The sequence below is a fragment of the Amblyomma americanum genome, chromosome 9 (genome assembly GCF_052857255.1).
Source record: "Amblyomma americanum isolate KBUSLIRL-KWMA chromosome 9, ASM5285725v1, whole genome shotgun sequence".
Taxonomy (NCBI): domain Eukaryota; kingdom Metazoa; phylum Arthropoda; class Arachnida; order Ixodida; family Ixodidae; genus Amblyomma; species Amblyomma americanum.
The window spans coordinates 42,952,193-42,970,477 of NC_135505.1; the positions used below are offsets into that span (position 1 = coordinate 42,952,193).

General features: G+C 43.7%; 1 protein-coding gene across 1 annotated transcript; it reads right to left on the reverse strand.

The window, feature by feature from the left end:
- Positions 1-1,869: 1,869 nt before the first annotated feature.
- Positions 1,870-16,186, reverse strand: LOC144103799 (uncharacterized). Its single transcript, XM_077636501.1, has 2 exons — positions 15,895-16,186; positions 1,870-2,178 (listed from the first exon to the last, which is right to left on the reverse strand). Exons 1-2 carry the CDS (start codon positions 16,116-16,118, stop codon positions 1,917-1,919), a joined length of 486 nt encoding a protein of 161 aa, XP_077492627.1. The 5' UTR covers positions 16,119-16,186; the 3' UTR covers positions 1,870-1,916.
- Between the last annotated feature and the right edge of the window lie 2,099 nt (positions 16,187-18,285).

Consider the following 18,285-nt stretch of genomic DNA (forward strand, 5'->3'; position numbering starts at 1 on the left):
AAAAGCACCACACCCTGTTCAATGCCCCATCGCAGCGGTGTGCGAACTCTACAGAGGCCAAAAACAACGAAACAACCTCGATTTGGTGAAGTTCAGATCCGAGTTGGTGTTCCTCAAGAAACACTTGTTTGCGCAGCAAGGGAACCGTATGAGGCCCCAGGGTGATTGGCAGGCAACTTTAATAGGGAGAAAGAGCAAACAGGGGGGGGGGGGGGGGGGGGGGGAGTTGACGTGGACAAGCTGCCTGTGTATTATGTAAATTTCTTTAAAAATAAGATGTCACCCTTCCCGTGTACCAACCACAGGGCGTATTTTTTCATGCAGGGACCACGGGTGCTTCTGACATTCGATTAGTACTTAGGTGTTGTTTTCCGGCAGCTAGTGCCTGCGATTAATACTTGCGCCAGTCTTTCAATACTGAGCCGTCCGGACCAGATTCATGCCGAGATCAGCACGGCTTAGTGAGATATCAGCAGACGCTCTACCCAGGACTCGCCCAGTTCTCCAGAGAAAACTTAGTGCGAGTGCTACTGATTTTCGTTTTGAAAGCCACGACCAGTGCGATGTGACAACGACAGTTTTGCTTTCTATGCAACTGGTAATCTACGATCAGCCTGCCATGTTAGGATGGTTGCTAAAAATCTACTTTCCGGCAGTTGAAATCTAAAAGATAGCTTCGTGCTCAACTTTCCAAAATAAAAAAGTGTTGTCTTGATGGAAATGCATCATCTATACCTTCCGAAAAGCATTCCGATTTTCAAGATTTTTCTGAAGGATCTAGAAGGAAATGTATTTGTTCTTACCATCCTTAAAGCGCTACATTTTTTGACGTGATGCTAAAGGATGTAAGTGCGTGGATCTGACGGTTAGTGTCCGAGCGCAGTACGTTCACTCCAGCGTTTCTAGAAACAGTGTGAGTCGCATGAGTTACATGTCTTATTTTTACACTTTGAAGTAGTTTGCAAAATGCTGTAAATGGTGGAGTTCTGCGTTGTTTACTGCCTTCTGGCTAATAGAAAATTATAAATCTCAAAGGAGCCTACTTGCTGTCTAGATGTGTGATTTTTATCACAGCGTACAAGAATTTATAGGCACCGAAAGGGCTAATGCAACTTATTCTGAGGTAATTCAAGAACCCTTCTGATCTACAATCATTATCTTGAACACATGCTGGACTCTCAGCCTTAAGTGAGAAGACGTTTAATGCAAAGACAAAACCATGTCGGTAAAGTGCGCCCTCATTCGAAGAGCCCATTGGCTTTTACGCCGCTCTGCCTTCAGCCGGAAAAAACGTGCTTTGATAACATTCTCGCAGAAGCACGTCGGAGTGTTTCATTACTACTAGGATGAATACGTGACACGACTAGGGAAAGCGCTCGATTGTTTCATTGTAACGAAGAGCGTGAGAAAGAGACTAGCTAGAAGGAGCCCAGGTGATACACAAAAGCAATGTAGTCAGGCAATCACAATAAATGCCAGCTTAAGTTAAGGCTATCAACTTCGCCTCATCCTTGACTTGGGGAAACCTACTGTGCGGCTCTCGTCTTCTTCTTTCACTCTCACCAACTTATGATTACGTCGTCACTGCCAAGTGGCTTTTTACTTCGGTCCTTAAAGAGTCCTTGTTGCCTCGATCAAAGCCTGTTGCACTAGTCTCAAGGAGCTGGCACATGCTTTCGCACCACGCACTACTGTGGAAATGCGTTTCTCAGGTGTTGTGATGTTTCTAACTCCACTTGAAAGCAGGGAGCATCAGCCATGTTTAAGTACTTTGAATTCGGCACCGGCACGGGACGACATAGCCGAAATCAGCTTCACCTGCAAAATTGCGCTCAGTACCAAAATGTGCTAACACTTTGTCAGAAAAGAAAACACAACTCTTTTATTGAGGTTATCATAGCGTGAAGTTGATTTGGTTAATAATAGCTCGATGCGTTCGTATCATTCCCCGCGCACACCTTAGTGGACGGGTTGTACGCACAATTCTCTGGCGCCAGGAAGCGGACGCTACAGTCGCCTCCGTTGCGGCCGTAGAGGTTGGCCTCCTGGTCGCGGCTCGCATCACGGCTGTTGTCGCCCCATTCACGGCAGTCGCTTATGACTTCGGCCGCGCGCCGTGTCTCATCAGAGTTGTTGCACTCGTTCATAGCCCAGTAGTTGCCTATGCAGTGGAAGTACCTGTAAGACAAAAGAGTGGCGATTGAAATAGTACACGCACGACCTGGATGTGCTTCGAACTCTTGGTGCCGAGTTCATGAAATCCGTTGCGGCGTTATCAAAAGTTGCACCACAAATATGCCACCAGGATCCCTGTTTCAAAGCTCTATTTATGAAAGGGTGGTTTTACTACGTGATAATGCAGTGTTGTAGAAGCCAGATCTTGTGGATAATCCACAAAGGCAGACGGGAGGCTAGGGTCACTCATCTACGCCGGTGTCTAGAGTAAGATCACAAAGCAGTCTATGTAGACGTGGCGGCGTATACTGAACCGAGCATCTTTGTTGCAGTCGCCCTTGACCACAATTTTCAACTACTGACGAGTGTTTCACTCCGAGCTGAGGATCCTGCCGCTGCGGAAGCCTCCGCCATCGCCCTTGCCATAAGGCATTGTGATCGGGCGGACAAATCAGCTCACATAATAACTGACTCGAAGCGAGCCTGTCAATATTACATTACAGGGAGAGTCCCAAAAATGACAGCGGCTCTACTCATACCGTCGGGCCTCTCACCTACGCTTCAACGCCCCCATAACATTACTTCGATCCCGAGCCATTCAGGTCTTGAAGGCAACGAGGCGGCAAACGATCTAGCTCGTGAGCTAACAAACCGAGCGGATCCTTGCCCGTACCTCACCCCTCTACCATCAAACTGTGGGGAACGGCTGGAGATGCTTAGATTAGATCGTAGAATATATACCCCTCCCCATATTGAACTCACCACAGAAGAAGCCACATTTTGGAGGCGAATACAAACGAATACCTTCCCTAACCTGTACTTGTACAGCTTCATTCACCCTTCCAAATACCGCCCCTTCTGTCCATGGTGCGGCGATAAGCCTACGCTGTTTCACATTTCCTGGAATTGTCCCCAAAAACCACCTCATCTAAAAACATTACAGACATCATACGAGCAGTGGGAGGCAGCCCTGACCAGCAATGGTCTGGAGGACCAGTGTCGCATCATCAGACTGGTCCAGGCATCCGCCCAAGCCACCGGAGTCCTGAACTGAGGAGTTCACCTACCTGACTCGTAGAACACTTCAATGAAATAATAAATGTTTTATCTCTCTCTCTCTTGTGGATAATCGGATGCACTTTCCAAGGTGTTATACTATTGCCTTGTTTTCCAGCCAGGATACACTACACCATAATCATTGGCTTCCGTGAGTCTATACCTGATCTCAATAGCTATCCACTATGCCGAAACGCTAGAAAAGGACGTCATATTCATCATCAGCCTGTCTAAGGCCACATCAGATTAATTGCCTCTCTAATTTCTCTGCAATGAACCACCTCTTTTGCCAACTGCGCCAACGTATGCCCGCAAACTTCGTAATCTCGTCCACTCACCTAACCTACTGCCGCCCCCTGCTACACTTGCCTTCTCTTGATATGCACTCCGTTACCCTTAAGGACCAGCGGTTATCTTTTGTTTAGGGAGAGCGAGCTTCGCGTTTTACAAGCAGACAAGGCGGTTGGATTCACATTCATGGCCCATGGGCTGTTCAATGCGAAGGCCATGCAAGCAGCCTCTTTTCGATCCTCACCGGAAGCTGTTCAATTCTAAGCTAACTTTTGAAGCTAATAGACCGTCCAACAGACTGCAGCTAGAAAAAGGTTAAGCAGCATAGCATAAGTTGAGCAGGATCACTTTTGTTTTCTGCTTTAGTGTTAAAACACTTAATGTGGACGTATTTTTCAAGGCGATTTCTTTGGAATGTGACACGATGCAAAATTATATTCCTCTCTATCTTCAAGAAAAGCTGTTGAAAATAGGCCGCCCATTATAAATAAGGAACTCCAGCGCGGCCATAGATTAAATAAAGCACTCATCGCTAACCGCTCAAGAGCACTTTCTATAGGCAATTACCGTGTTTAGAAACAAAGCGATGGTTCGCATTAGGCAGATCTGACTTGGGGTGAAAAGTAGGCTTAGCGGCCAAATAAATACCGGGAAGCAAACGTTTTCAAAGCAGGTTTCTCATTTCGCAGTGCGCCTATCATATCTTCCCTTAGTGAAGAACAACAAAATTTATCCTCGAGTAGGTTATGAAATTATGAAGCGTTTTCGAACGCGGTGTCTTTTTGACCTACCAGGTTTCTTGCTCGTGGGGGTTACTGCCTGCAGGTGTACGGGGTGGTCGTCCGGCCCGTAGGAATACATGTAAGGAAAGCTTCCTGAAATATTTTGCTAGTTTCACAGAGTACCCATGGTCGTGGCTGTTCGCTAACCTTTGGCGAGTGCACAGAAGAGTAGTATTCTACATTTATTACAAGGATTCGTTTTAAAACGGCAGAAAAAAATATATGTTGTGAAGCGGGACATGCCCGCGAAGGCGCTCGATAAGCTGATTGTTTTACCAAATCGCGCAAGCTTCTCGTGTAGTCTGACATTTCCACCGCGCAGACTATATTCACATGTAAATGCTGATGTTCAAATGATGACAAGATTTGCAACGAGGACAGTCCTCGAACAGTACGGTAAATGAATTGCGCACTGTAGCAGATGACAAGGAACGCAATTACACACATAGGGGCGCTGGCGAGCGCCGGAGGCGGCCGGGGTTATCATCAGCGGGGCTGTCTGCTACAGTGCGTGGTTCTCTTTTTTGCGCTTTCCATGATGTTTGCGAACTGACTTTTCAGAAAATACTCTCTATGCGGTATAGTTTAAACGACTGTAATAATGAGCAAATGCAGCAGACACGTCAACATGTAAGAGTACACGAGAGGTATGCGCGATTTCAGTAAACACACAGCGGATACAGAGCATTTTGGCAGCATGTCCGGCTTCACATCACACATTTGTCCTGAAGTTTTAAAAATAGATGTTCGATATGACGTAGCATGCTTTTTCATACTTTACACGATGAAAACATTTTCCACTTGTTAATGAACAGAAACTTCTAAGGGTGCTGTGTGAAACGAGAAAAATATTCTAGAAACTTTTCCTTACTAGTGGAATCCGTACCCCAGCCAGAAATAACCGCTGCGCACGTAATACGTTGTTTAAAAATACATCGCCTCTCAAGCAGCGCTTCATACCTTCAGAATAAGTTCTAAGATGAACTATGTTGTGGTTCACGAAGGGGCACCATCGCAGGTGCCCATTGAAATGAGACAACTGCTATGAAAACTATTTCTTCTATGTATTCTTACGGGCGCTTAGCATTCTTTCACCCCCCAGCTTTTTCCTAGTCGTGCCAGGCGGCGAAAGCAGCACACTGCATCTTGCTTACTTTAGAGATCGCAAAAGAAGTATAAAGATTAAGGATTAATTTTATTCCTTGCTTCAAGCTAGTTTGATTTATCCTGTTAAGAATTTCATTGACAAGTTTGAAATGTTACCCTTCCAGAGTGCATCGGGTAGAACTAACTGCGTTTTTTTAGAACGTTTCTTTTGTGTTAGGCCTACTTTTATTCCCCGGGAAGACCTGCCATTTCGTCAGAAAATGGGGGCGGTGGCTTAGTGGTTACGGCGCTCGGCTATTGATCCGGAGTATCCGGGTTCGAACCCGACCGCGGCGGCCGCGTTTCAATGGAGGTGAAATGCAAAAGGCGCTTGTGTGTTGTGCGATGCCAATGCAAGCTAAGGATCCCGAGGTAGTCGAAATTATTCCGGAGACCTCCACAACATCTCTTTCTTTCTTTCTCCTCTTAGTTCCTCCTTTATCTCTTCGCTTACAGCGCGGTTCAGGCTTCCGCCGATATGTGAGACAGATACTGAGCCGTTTCCCTTCCCCAAAAACAAATTTTCATTTTTCATTTTCAAGAAGATATCTATATGGTATTGTATCGCCCTCATAGTTATTTACAGTCACTCGAACTTCTCAGAGTCCTTCGCTGCCGCCTTGCTGGCTCAAAAGTAATTTAAGCCACTATATATGTCGACGACTGTTTAGTATTTCTCGATTGTGATTCTGGTTCCTTCTGATCACTTCCCACTAACTTAGTAAACTTCGTACGCATAGGCTTTTCTCCTCTAGTCATTACTTACTTGTTGCCACCAAGGGACAGTATTCGGTTCCTTATAAGCCTTTAATTTCAGGATGATCAGATAAACTTGAAACACGAACGACGCGCCAACAAGCCACTGATTCCATTTTATTTTCAGCACTCCAAGCTTGGCATGATGAGAATAGCAAAGTAGTGCTTAAGTATATTAAAAAATTCTGTCCCCAGCTAACGGCCGCATGATTTACTCAACGGGTAGTGAGGTTATTGAATCCGCCTTTCCTGTCCATGTCCTGGCTGTAGTAGCCGAAATCCTACTGAAGGAGGATTGTTCCTAGCGCTCGTGTGTGTTCTTTCCTCCCCAGTTGCCGAGGTGGCCCAGTGGTTATGGCGCTCGGATGCAGACCCGAGAAATGCGGATTCGTTCCGGGCCGCGGCGGTCGATTTCGATGAGGGCGAAATTCCAGAGGCCCGTGTACTGTGCAATATCAGTGGATATTAAAGAACCCCAGATATTTGAAATTTCTGGAGCACGTCGCTACGGCGTCCTTCATAGCCTGAGTCTCTTTGGGGCGATAATCATCATTATCAGCCTCACCGACACCCACTGCAGGGCAAAGGCCTCATGTCTTTCCAATTAACCCGGTCGTTTTTTGCCAGTTGCGAACACCCTATTCCTGCAAACTTCTTAATCACATCCGCCCACCTAACCTTCCGCCGCCACCTACTACGCTTGCCCTCTGTTGGAATCAACTCCGTTACCCTCAAGGACCAGCGGTTACCTTGCCTTCGCATTACATGCCCTGCGAAAGCCAATTTCTTAATCTTGATTTCGGCTAGGATGTCATTAACACGCGTTCTTTTCTCACCCACTCTGCCTGCTTCTGGTCTCTTAATGTTACACCTAAAAGTTTTCTTTCCATGGCTCGCAGCGTTGTCCTTAACTTAAGCTGAACTCTTTTCGTTAGTCTCCACGTTTCTGCCCCGTAGGTGAGTACCGGTTAGATACAACTGTTGTACATTTCCCTCTTGAAGGAGATTGGTAAACTGCCATTCATGATCTGAGAGAACCTGCCATATGCGCTCCACCCCATTCTCTTTCCCTTCCAGTTATTTCCATCTCATGATCCCGATCAGCTGTCACTACCTGTCCAGAGCAGATGTATTCTTTTACCACTTTTAGCTGCTACCAATTGTGAACTGCTGTTCTCTTGCTTGACTGTTGAGCATTAGTTTTTCTGCGTGTTAATTTTTAGACCAACCGTTCTGCTTTGTCTAACTAATTGATCGTAATTTGTAGTTCATCTCCTGAGTGACTCAGCAAGGCAATGTCATCAGGGAATCGCAAATTATTTAGGTATTCTCCATAAACTCATACCCGCAGTTTTTCCTTATTCAGGCCTCGGAATACCTCCTGTAAACAGGCGGTGAATAGCATTGGCGAGATCGTGTCTCCTTGCCTCACGCCCTTCTTTATTGGAATTTATTGCTGATATAAGGAGGACTATGATAGCTGTGCAGTTCCCATATATGCCTTCCAGTATTTTCACATAAGGCTATTCTACACTCTGATTCCGCTTTTGCTGTATGACTGCTGAGGTTTCCACTCAGTCAAATGCTTTCTCGTATATAATGAATGCTATATATAGGGACTAGTTATATTCTGCGCATTGCTCCAGCGCCTGATTGATAGTGTGAATAAGATATGCTGTTGACTATCCTTTCCGAAAGCCTGCCTGATCATTTGGTTGATTAATGTCTAAGGTTGCCCTGACTCTATAAGCGATTATCTTAAAAAATACCTTGTAGGCAACAAACAGGAAACTTGTCGCTCTATAATTTTTCATGTCCTTGGCGTTTCCTTTCTTGTGAATTAAATCTATATTTGCGTTTTTCCAAGCTTTTGGTGCGGGCGAGCTCATATAGCATTGCGTATACAGGGTGGCCAGTTTTTCTAGTATGATCTCCTCTCCGTTCTTCAACAAATCTGCTGTTACCTGATCCGCTGCCTTTCCCTTTTGCGTTGTACCTGCGGCGTTCATTTGTTTCTTTACTGGCTGAATGACCTACTGCTGTGTGCTGTTGTGTCTACTATTAACGTTCTGATTAGATTGGCTACTGTATAGGTTTGTGTAGAACTATTAGGTTACGTTAACATTTTTCATCAAAATTGATGATGACATTGTCCTCCTTGTCTCTTAACGCATCTGGTTTTTACCTATGACTAGTCTCCTCTTCACCGCGTTTAAGCTACCTCCTTTCGTTAGAGCATGTCCGATTCCCTCCATATTAAACTCACTTATGTCGGCTAGCTTGCGTATGTTCTTTAATTTTGATTCTGTCTGTTGCGTTAGACGCACTCAGGCTTTGACGTTTATTAATGAGATCTTTCTTCTCCTCAGATAGCTTGCCGGTATTCTGTCGAAGTGTCCTACCGCCTACTTCTACTGCGCACTCCGTTATGATAGCTGCTAGATTATCGTTCATTGTATGAACATTAAGATCGCATTCCTGAGTTGGAGCTGAATGTCATCTCTGGAGCGATATCCTGAATTCATCTATTTTTCCTCTTACCTTTTGCTCGTTAAGGGACTTCCTCTTCACTAGCTTCTTTTGTTCCCTCTTTAACTCAAGCCAATACGAGACCTTACCATTCTATAGTCGCTATAACGCACCTTTGCGAAGACGTCCACATCATGAGCGATGCCAGGTTTAACGCATAGTATGAAGTCGATTTTATGTTTAGTTTCACCATTGGGGCTCTTCCAGGTCCACTTCCTGTTCTCTTTTTTCCGGAAGAAGGTATTCATGATCCGTAAATTATTTATATCTGCGAACTCTGCTAATTGGTCTCCCCTGCCATTGCTAGAACCTATCCCATAGTCGCCTACAGCCTGGTCACCAGCCTGCTTCTTGCCCACCTTCGCATAGAATTCGCCCATCAGTAGAGTGTACTGTAATTTTGCTTTGCTCACTGCCGATTCCACGTCTTTATAGTAGCTTTCAACAGTACAGTAATCATGATTGGATGTAGGCGCGAAGGCCTGCGCCACCTTCAGCTTGTACCACTTATTAAGCTCAATTGTGATAGCTGCCACCCTTTCGTTAATACTACAGAACTCCTCTAATTGCCAGCTATATCCTGATTAATGAGGAATCCCACACCTAGTTCTTGTCTATCCGCTAATCCCTGATAGCACAATATGTGCCCGTCCTTTAGCACTGTACACGTCTCACCTTTTCTTCTAACATTACTAAGCCCTATGACACCCCATTTAATGCTCGGTAGTTCCTCGAACACCACTGCTAGGCTAGCCTCTATACATAAGGTTCTAGCGTTAAACGTGGCCATGTTCACATTCCAATGGTGGCCTCTCCGGAGCCTGAGACTGGGCCCTTAAACCTCCTAACACCATAGACGAAACGTTTCTTGTCCAAGTGTGCTGTTGCGTCATTTTGTACATCAAGGGCTACCAAAAAGCCTAAACTGCCACCTGAGGATGAGCCACGAAAAGGCGCAAGAGAGTGAAAAATCAGACATGTTTTGACCGGCCGCAACGAAAAATGAATTGAGGCCAGTAAAAAGCTCCGTCAGTATATTGCGTATGCTACTGCAGAAGTGACCTCTTGTGATTCTTACGGTAAATGTGGTATCCAACCATAAACACTAGTCTAACTCCCTGACTGGTGATCTCTGTATTGATGCCATGGAGTGGTGGTGCCGCAAGCTACTGAAAGGACCGGTCCTTGCCTACCCAGCTAATTTACTCGGTAGCGTTTTGATGCGCCGGAAAACTCGTACCTTGTTGACAGCTTTCAGTAATTCTGCCGCCGCAGTTGCTCTGTTTGTATAGCACTCGGCTGCTGACCCGAAAGACTCCAGTTCGATCCCGGCCGCGGTGGTTGAATTTGGATGGAGGCGAAATTCTAGAGGCCGGTGTACTGTGCGTTGTCAGTGCACGTTCAAGAACCCCAGGTGGTTGATATTTACGGAGCCCTTCACTACAGCGTATTTCATAGTCTGAGCCGCTTTGAGATGTTGACCCCCCCCAAACCATAACCCACAAACCAGTTTTGCAGTAACAATATATGAAAGAAGCCTTGTTGCAAGGACGATTAGATACCAAGGACATAGCGACTTTTTAGTAAAGGAAATGGCGTTTTAACTGTATCATTACTCGATGGACTCCGCAAAGGCACCGTGAAGAAAGGGAGGAAGGTGGGAGTAAATGTTGCAGAAAGAAAGATGTGTTGTAGTGGTGGGCTCCTGAAACATATAGACCCTGTGGATCTTTATCATGCACTGGCAACGCGCAGCACAAGGGCGGATTTTAAGTTTCGCCGGCACCGAAACGCTCTTGTCGAGTTCAGGGCCTAAAAGCTAGAGAAGCCGCTAAATGATGATGCATGGTATTTGTGGTTCCTCCATTGAGACAAGATGGCAAAGAACGTATGCCGTTGTATTGCAATACTTCGCAGAGTTCGATGGCGCTTCAATCAGCCACCAATGCCATTTTTTCTAAATTATTTTCCTGGACCAGAAGGCCCAATCTAAATACGAACCACATTAATTGCTAACACCGACGAGCACATATGACTGCTTTGAAAATATAGGCTAGCCGCTTTTTGAGCTTGGCGCTCTGAATACTTGCAGGCCTAAATACTTAGCACGAAGATATGAATAAAAGTATGGTTTTTTGTCATTTGACGTGGAAGAGGCTAGGAAATGATATGAATTCTTTATTCTGTTCCATTCCACAAAGATACTTGTGTAGCGGCTTTATACTCAATTTATGGCTTCAACCCACTGCTTATGAATTATCTAAGAACACACCTCGCGGCTAAATGCTCCTAGAAAACTCTTCCTAGAAAAGGGCAACCTCATTTTTTCGCGCATTTGACGTGAAGATGCGATTAGAAATTCGTGGTTATAATAAAAGTGGCCAATTCGTAAAAAGATTCACAATAGCAGAAACGCACCGAGGGCCCAGATGTAAAGCTCAATTGATAGTCACCAACAAATGTTTATAGCATGTTTTTATGCGCAGCGGATTGATAGCTGCTTTGCTTTCCTTACGGCTAGCAGTAAATAAAAAAAATAATGCGCTACTGGTTTTCTTATTCAATATTTATACTGGCGTAGTTCTTGTCAACGTTAAAAGTATTAAATTTGTTCAATGTGCACGCTGAATCTCTATCATCCTGTTCTCACCCGTGCATTTACAGGACAAAGGCAGCTACTCCTTCCTTGTACGATGCTTATATATTTACACCACAAGAAGCAGAAGACTGTCGCACGCAGCTTTGATGAGAAGGAATGGCGAATAATTAGTAAAGTATTGAAATACGCGTGATTCTATCTGTCCTGAACAGAGCAGGTACGAGGTGACGTCGCCATATTCTATTCACCTTTTGACTATATGGCCTCATAGATGTCCACGAATTGACTTTTGCATGCATTGCTAATGTTTACTTTCACATGTTTTGCGTACAGGTGCTTTCGAGGGAACTGTGCCAGCCGGTTCACGTGGCAGGCCAATAAAGACAAGTTGAATATAAAGAAACGGTGCACATCGGGGAGGGGGGCGGGGCATGATGGGCAAATAAGTATTCAGTAAGAGAGCATATACCGGAGATATTGCTCGGCTGAGAAATCGCAACAAGGTTTTAGACTTCTAAGGCGACTGAACTTGGCTTGTTGGTGTACTACTGCTGATTGTGTTTCGTTTTCTTTCACAAGACACAACGACAAAGAGACAAATAGATGGTTCAGTACCTGGCTATTGCTTTCATATCCTTCTGCCTCGGCACCTTTTGCATGTGTCTTTTCCTTGGCAGACCCAAACGATCTCAGCAATTTCAGACTGCTTTTTTTGGTGAGCCCTATAAATTCAGCGGCATTTCGAGATCGTCGAGTTTTTCACTACTTTTACCAATAGTGGGTTTGCTGGTGGCTGTGAACCAAGGAAGCGCATTCTTGTAGGCTCTGGAAAATATTAACTGGATAGCAAATTTTTACTGCGCTAGCAGTAAGACCTATACACAGCGATTTCTCCTATCTTTGCTGAATCCAGCCTAAGCGAACATAAAAATAAAATAAAATCTTTAAGGCCGCAAGTGGGTTTCACCGCGAGCTTGACGCATGATGACCTTAGCTGTTTTATGCCATAAAACACAACACAACGCAATTGGGTTTAGAACGCGCCTCGGCACGAACAAATCAGCTACGCTAGCCACAGCATTACACCACGACGCCATCGGCGCTGGCTTTTTTGTTCTTGCACGCAAATAAATCTCTCTGATTATCCGAACACATTAAATAGACTGATGCAATTCCACGATACTGACACACGTTCTCATGCCTTCATAAACTTTGATCACTCCCTCATATCAAAACAACTGGCGACATATACACGCGTCCAGAACCGTCAATCATTCCATCCAAGACGCCCTTCCTAAACGCTTGACAGGACTCATCCTAAACGCCCGGCAGCAAAGCGCACTATTCGGTAAACAGAAACTTAGTTTAGTGAGTCGGTTCTGCATGGTGATCCGTCATGCGGCTCTGCCACATCGTAAAAAGTCGATTCGCAATAAAACATCACACGGAATCTCGGAGCTCCTCAATGCACACAGAAAACTTGTAGAGTAAGGCGAAGTCCTTCATTTTAAATTGTCCAGTGCACTATGTGTCAGAAAAACACTCCATCACGGCGCAACACTAAGTATAGCGATCGATCGTGTCTGGTTGTTGGCACAAGTGGCAGTTCACTGAAACTGACAAAAAGTCTCATTGGCACGAAGCTATTCCTGGACCGATTGAGTTAAAGTGAAGACGTTTAAAAAAGGTTTCTCCAGCAGACTTAATACACAGCAGTGAATACAGTGATGTGATAATTCAGTTTGCCTAATATACACTTTGTTTCGGAAGCTAAAATTTGTCAACGAGCTTTATGGGCTCACCATGTCAGGAATTTTTCACAATTTGAATAAATGTTTAAAATTATATTAAGCGACAATTCGTTCCCACAGCAAAAATAATTCAAGAACGTCTTTCTGCACTGCGTGAGGTTAAAGTTTATGTTTTTTATTAAAAATTGAGGCAACAGTTTCAAGAATGCCTTTTGACGAAAACATCAAGTGTCAGTGCATATATATATTTGTTTATTTTATTTAGATCATACTGTTAGCTTCCTCAGAGGCTGTTAGAGGAAAGGGCGAAATTGAAGCCCAAAAAATACAGGAATAAATGCAGGCATAGAGACTTAAAATATTGGGAAACGACATTGCCTCTACACAGCAAAACAACATTTCGAGTGCCAAGGCTAAAGTACATTCTAGGAAGCATTCATGTTTGAAATAAAAAGGTACAATTATGGCACAATTGCACAAGGCGAACTGCGAAACAAAACAGTTTCTAGCAAATACTCAAACAATAAAAATTCCACGAATGAAAATTCTATAAGAAAATACCTTACAAGAATCAAGAAGGACGAGCTATACTTAGCCTGGACAGAAAATCATTTAGTGGCGGGCTGCTGACTATATTTTTTGTAAATGCGTTTTTTTACTGACTGCATACGGGAAATAAGAATACCTAAAGGTGTCACAACGAATTCTAAAGTCCTAAATGTTCAGAATATTTTGTGCGTGTTTCTTGTTAATGAAGGACACAGGTATTCGTCTACGTTTATTTTAAGGGCTCCAGTCTAAAGGAGGCAGACAAACTTCAGTAAGAATCGGGCTCAACTACTGGTAGTATAAATACAAGCTTGATTAAGGAGATCGCTTGGAGAGTCGTTTTTTCTATACTTATCATAAATAAATCGAGCTGCCCTCCTCTGGACACCCTCTAGCTTTCATATTAGTTGTTTTGTGTATGGAAACCAGCAGATAATGTATTCATGTATCGAGCCAGTAACTTAGTAGTAGGGGATAGAGACTAGATAGATCGCCTGAGAGAGAAAGCGCTGTAAGAGATTTATTCGTTATGTAAGATACCTGCTCGCTCCGCTTTAGATCAGAAGACAGTACAAAACCGAGGTGTTTATACTCATCTACCTATTTTTACTCTCTTTGATCAATTTAATAAGAGAATTTCTCGGGCACCTTCTTCCTTGTCACATTTTTCATGTAGCTACTGTTTTCTCTATATTAATGGTGATCTGCCAGTCTTGACAGAAGTCTGTTATATAAATAAATGCAATCTTTAGAAGGATGTCGTCGTTGTGGCCCTTAATTTCTTTACCAATAATGTAGTCATCTTCAAACATGCAAACCGCGGCGTCTCTGTTATGCGATATATCATTACGTAGGAGAGGAAAATTCGAGCTGCTAGAACATTACCCTGAAGCATCGCGGAGGAGACTTCAACCTAGTTCTACGATTGACCTTCACACTGAAGAAATTGGTGCCGACATGAGCGATAATATTTTATCCAGTTTGTAATTACATTTGTTCCTCGACAGTTATTAAGTTTATGTTTTAATTCCTACAGTAACCTTTTCCTGCGATGCGTGCTTAACTCCGTCGAAGTATAGAGTCCAGGAAGATGTCAATGTACGTCGTGTCCATGTAATGCCTACAATGTAATGCTGGTGTTCTAGAAACTTCCATGCTTTTGCATTCCTGCACGTAGGCAGACTTAGGTGCAACCAGAATTTTTCCTCTCATGATACAGATCTGTAGTCACCACCTGCACGTATCCCCTTATCCCTTTCACCCCTCGCTACCAACTGTACACTAGTGTTCCCTTGCTTTAGTGTTGAACAATATTTCAGTTTTCTGTTTAGTATTTTTAGATCCACCCTTCTGTTCTGCCTTCTAATTCGTATACGATGCTTCGCAGTTGAGCCGCTGAGTGATGTAGCGAGGCAATGTCATCAGAGAATCGCAGATTATTTGATATTCTCCATTAACCCTTATTTACTGCTGTTTCCAAAATCCAAGCCTCTGAATACCTCTTGTAAACAAGCAGTAATTAGCATTGGAGAGACCTTATAGCTCCGCCTGACACCTCTCCTTAATAAAATTTTATTGCTGACTTTATGACGGACTGTGGTCGGTGCGGAGCCATTACAGATATATTCGAGCATTTTTCATAAGGCACATCTAAACCCTGATTCCGTAATGTCTGCATGACTGCTGATGTATCTACTTACTCAGAAGCTTCCTTGTAATCTGGGAAGACTATATACACGTTTAACGCTTTATTCACGACCCGAAATATTCATTAACTTCAACGAGTTGTCTAGAAGAACGTTAATAAATACTTGATTTCAATAGATTTAAAAAAAAACCTCTTCCCCCTCATAGGTCATACGTGTTGTATCTGGGAAATTCGTTGAAGTGTAACTATCCCTGCTACTATTGCTAACCTTAATAACAGGATGAGCCTTTACACAAAGTACGACACTGATTTCAAGTGGTATTGTAACAAAGCGGTTCCTACTGCAGGTATTTTGCTTTTCCTCAAAGACATTAAACGGAAACCGCTCCTCAATTTATTTTCTCGTCGTTTCTACTGTGTTCTACCTAACTGCTTCCTTGAATCCATTGAGATTATTTGATATGTTTGCTCCAAATACTTTTTCCAGCAATCAATCATTCTGGTAGAATTGTAATTAATTGTAGGCGTGTGTGAGTGGGGCACGGGAGGGTATGACGGTGGAGGAGGTAGGTAAATCATGCATCTCTTACACCCGCAGTAACTTGTACTCACTTGTCGCAGTTTTTGCAGTTGGCGAGAATCATGCGGCCGTAGGCGAATCCAAGCTGCGTTGCAGCACACCTTCCATTATAGCTCAGCAGCAAGGACCGATGTCTATTTAAACAATTTGTCCAAGACGAAAGGCTTCTCCTGACTGTTCGATGCTCTTCACCATTCTGCGCTGCCCGCGTGCAGACCACGAGCAAAAGCAAGAAAGTCATCTTGACGCGCCCCATGTTCAGCGCAATTTTGAGACACACGCTTGCTTAACGCAGCCCGGGCCTTTATATACTGACACGCCGCGCATATAATTTAAAATAAGTGTAAGACAAAGGGCCCTGAAAAGACGTATTTTTTGTTTCATACGCGTATTCGGAATAACCCTGGGTTTAACGGGATAAAATTGCGCCGGACGTCCTTCTGTAAAGGAACCTCGAGAGCGCAGAGTGGAGGGAGAGAGAGTGTGTCAAAGGGAAACGGCGTTTCAAGAAGCGACAGAGATTTTCCGTTACAGCTCCACAAACAATGAGGTCATGTGGAAAATCCCGCTTTGTACCGCAGACTAGAGTGTCGTTACTTTAAACTCTGAAGAATCAGTCCCTTATATTCTGCGATAAAGAAGAATCGGAATAAATGTAGAATGCGGGGTGGAAGTAGACTGCCGTGAAATGTGGAAGCTACAGATTACGCATGCTTTTATTGTACCGTTCTTTTTCGCAGTAAAGTTATTTTCAACAATTTTTGGATGTAAAAAAAAACAGTCTTCGAGCTTTTTGAGAATAATTATTAGTGAGAACATGTAATGATTCAAAATAGAGAAATCTAATCAGAAGCAGATATGAAATAGCTTCAAGCCGGGCCTGCCAGTGTATATTAAGTACAGTAAATATCTGAAATTGAATATTTGTCGTTCTAACTCCTCAATTGATAACCACAATCGCAACTACGATGCGAAAGCGCGCGACCAAACGTGCTATCGCGTTTTGTTCCGGCGCTAACCACGGAGAAAAAATGCATTTCAATTATCAGAATGCACAAAAACCAGACAGGCCAATTTTAATTTTGTATAACTACTCCGCTTTCTCTTATATCAAGCGGAATCAAGTAAACGGCATTATATGTTGTGCCAACGGCAAAGCGCATGCGCACGCTGTGTAGCACAACCACCTCTTCATTATGATACGCATAAGCGTTATATGGTTTCGTTGATTTTGACCATCAAAACGTTTGGAGCCACAGACGACGGCGTTTGGATATCTCCTTATGAAATGGAAATTGCTGACTGGCAGGGATGCGGACTTACGCGAAGGTATCCTCGTTCAAAGAGCGCATTTTTCCTGCCTGCTGCACTGATTCAAAGGGTTAACACGATGGGAGACGAGTCAGTCGCCCTCCACTGTATCCTTCTTCGAAAAGGTCAGGGCAACCACCCCCTAATCTGAGTGCAACTGAAGCACCATGCTCCATTGTGCCTTTTCATCAACTTCCCTCTTATACAGATAAAGAGACAATTCTACGATCCCGTTTTGAACAAGATAACAAGATTGCCCTCAATGAACAAGTGTTTTCGGTTCAAAAACTGCAGTTGGCACTCAGTATTCGTCGAGTTGTTCATCAGGCCCATGTAGTGTTAGCTTGGCCACACGGTGCGAAATTGCCTATTTCTTCCCCAGGAAATTCGGAAGGCGATATACAAGCATAGATGCTTTTCTGCGTCGGCTGCAGAGACGTCATAACCGACGATGTTCACGCGCGCCGACGCTCATGATCCCCACTGTATGAAAGCTCTATGGCTTGTTGAATTTCGTCGTATTTTTCAGCGTTTTATTTGCTTTCACATCTATAGCTACTTTTGTATGCGCAGTCTATGTGTCATTTATTCTGCACCTAATTTCATTTATTTATGACCTGCATTTGTGCCGCCAGTTTTACCTTTTTCTTTATAGGGTTCTTTAAGAAACTTAGCCGGTGACAGTGTCCTTAGGAAATACATGGGAAGTTTCAGAAGGTACAGCGGGTGAAAATATGGTTAAATTTTCGTGAGGTTTGAGGCAGCGTTTTCTTCGTTAGTGAACGAAGCAAATGTTGTGAACAGATTTTATTTCTCAAGTTTCATTTTTTTATTAGAGGTAAATATCCTTAAAACCTGTGCTTTGAGTTATGTCGCTCATTAGTGCCATCTCGTAAAAGCTAAGCTAAATATAAAAACACTTCCTCCCTCTTTCTTTTTTGATTGTTAAGCCCCAATTTTCATCCATACCGAACCTAGTTTTCGTGTTTTATAGGCTGGGAGAGCTTTAGCTGTATTTCTGCAGGGATTTGGAATTCGCACCAATTTTAAGGTGCGATTTGGCTGCATATGGCGTCAGCCTATTTTGTCGCTAATACAATCTACCACCAACG

What these genes read in the sequence shown, in the direction of transcription:
- LOC144103799 (XM_077636501.1), bottom strand. Translation starts at nt 16,118, where the DNA reads ATGGGGCGCGTCAAGATGACTTTCTTGCTTTTGCTCGTGGTCTGCACG. An exon ending in AACTGCAAAAACTGCGACAA is followed by an intron (nt 2,179 to 15,894) that starts GTGAGTACAAGT and finishes TTTGTCTTACAG; the next exon opens with GTACTTCCACTGCATAGGCA.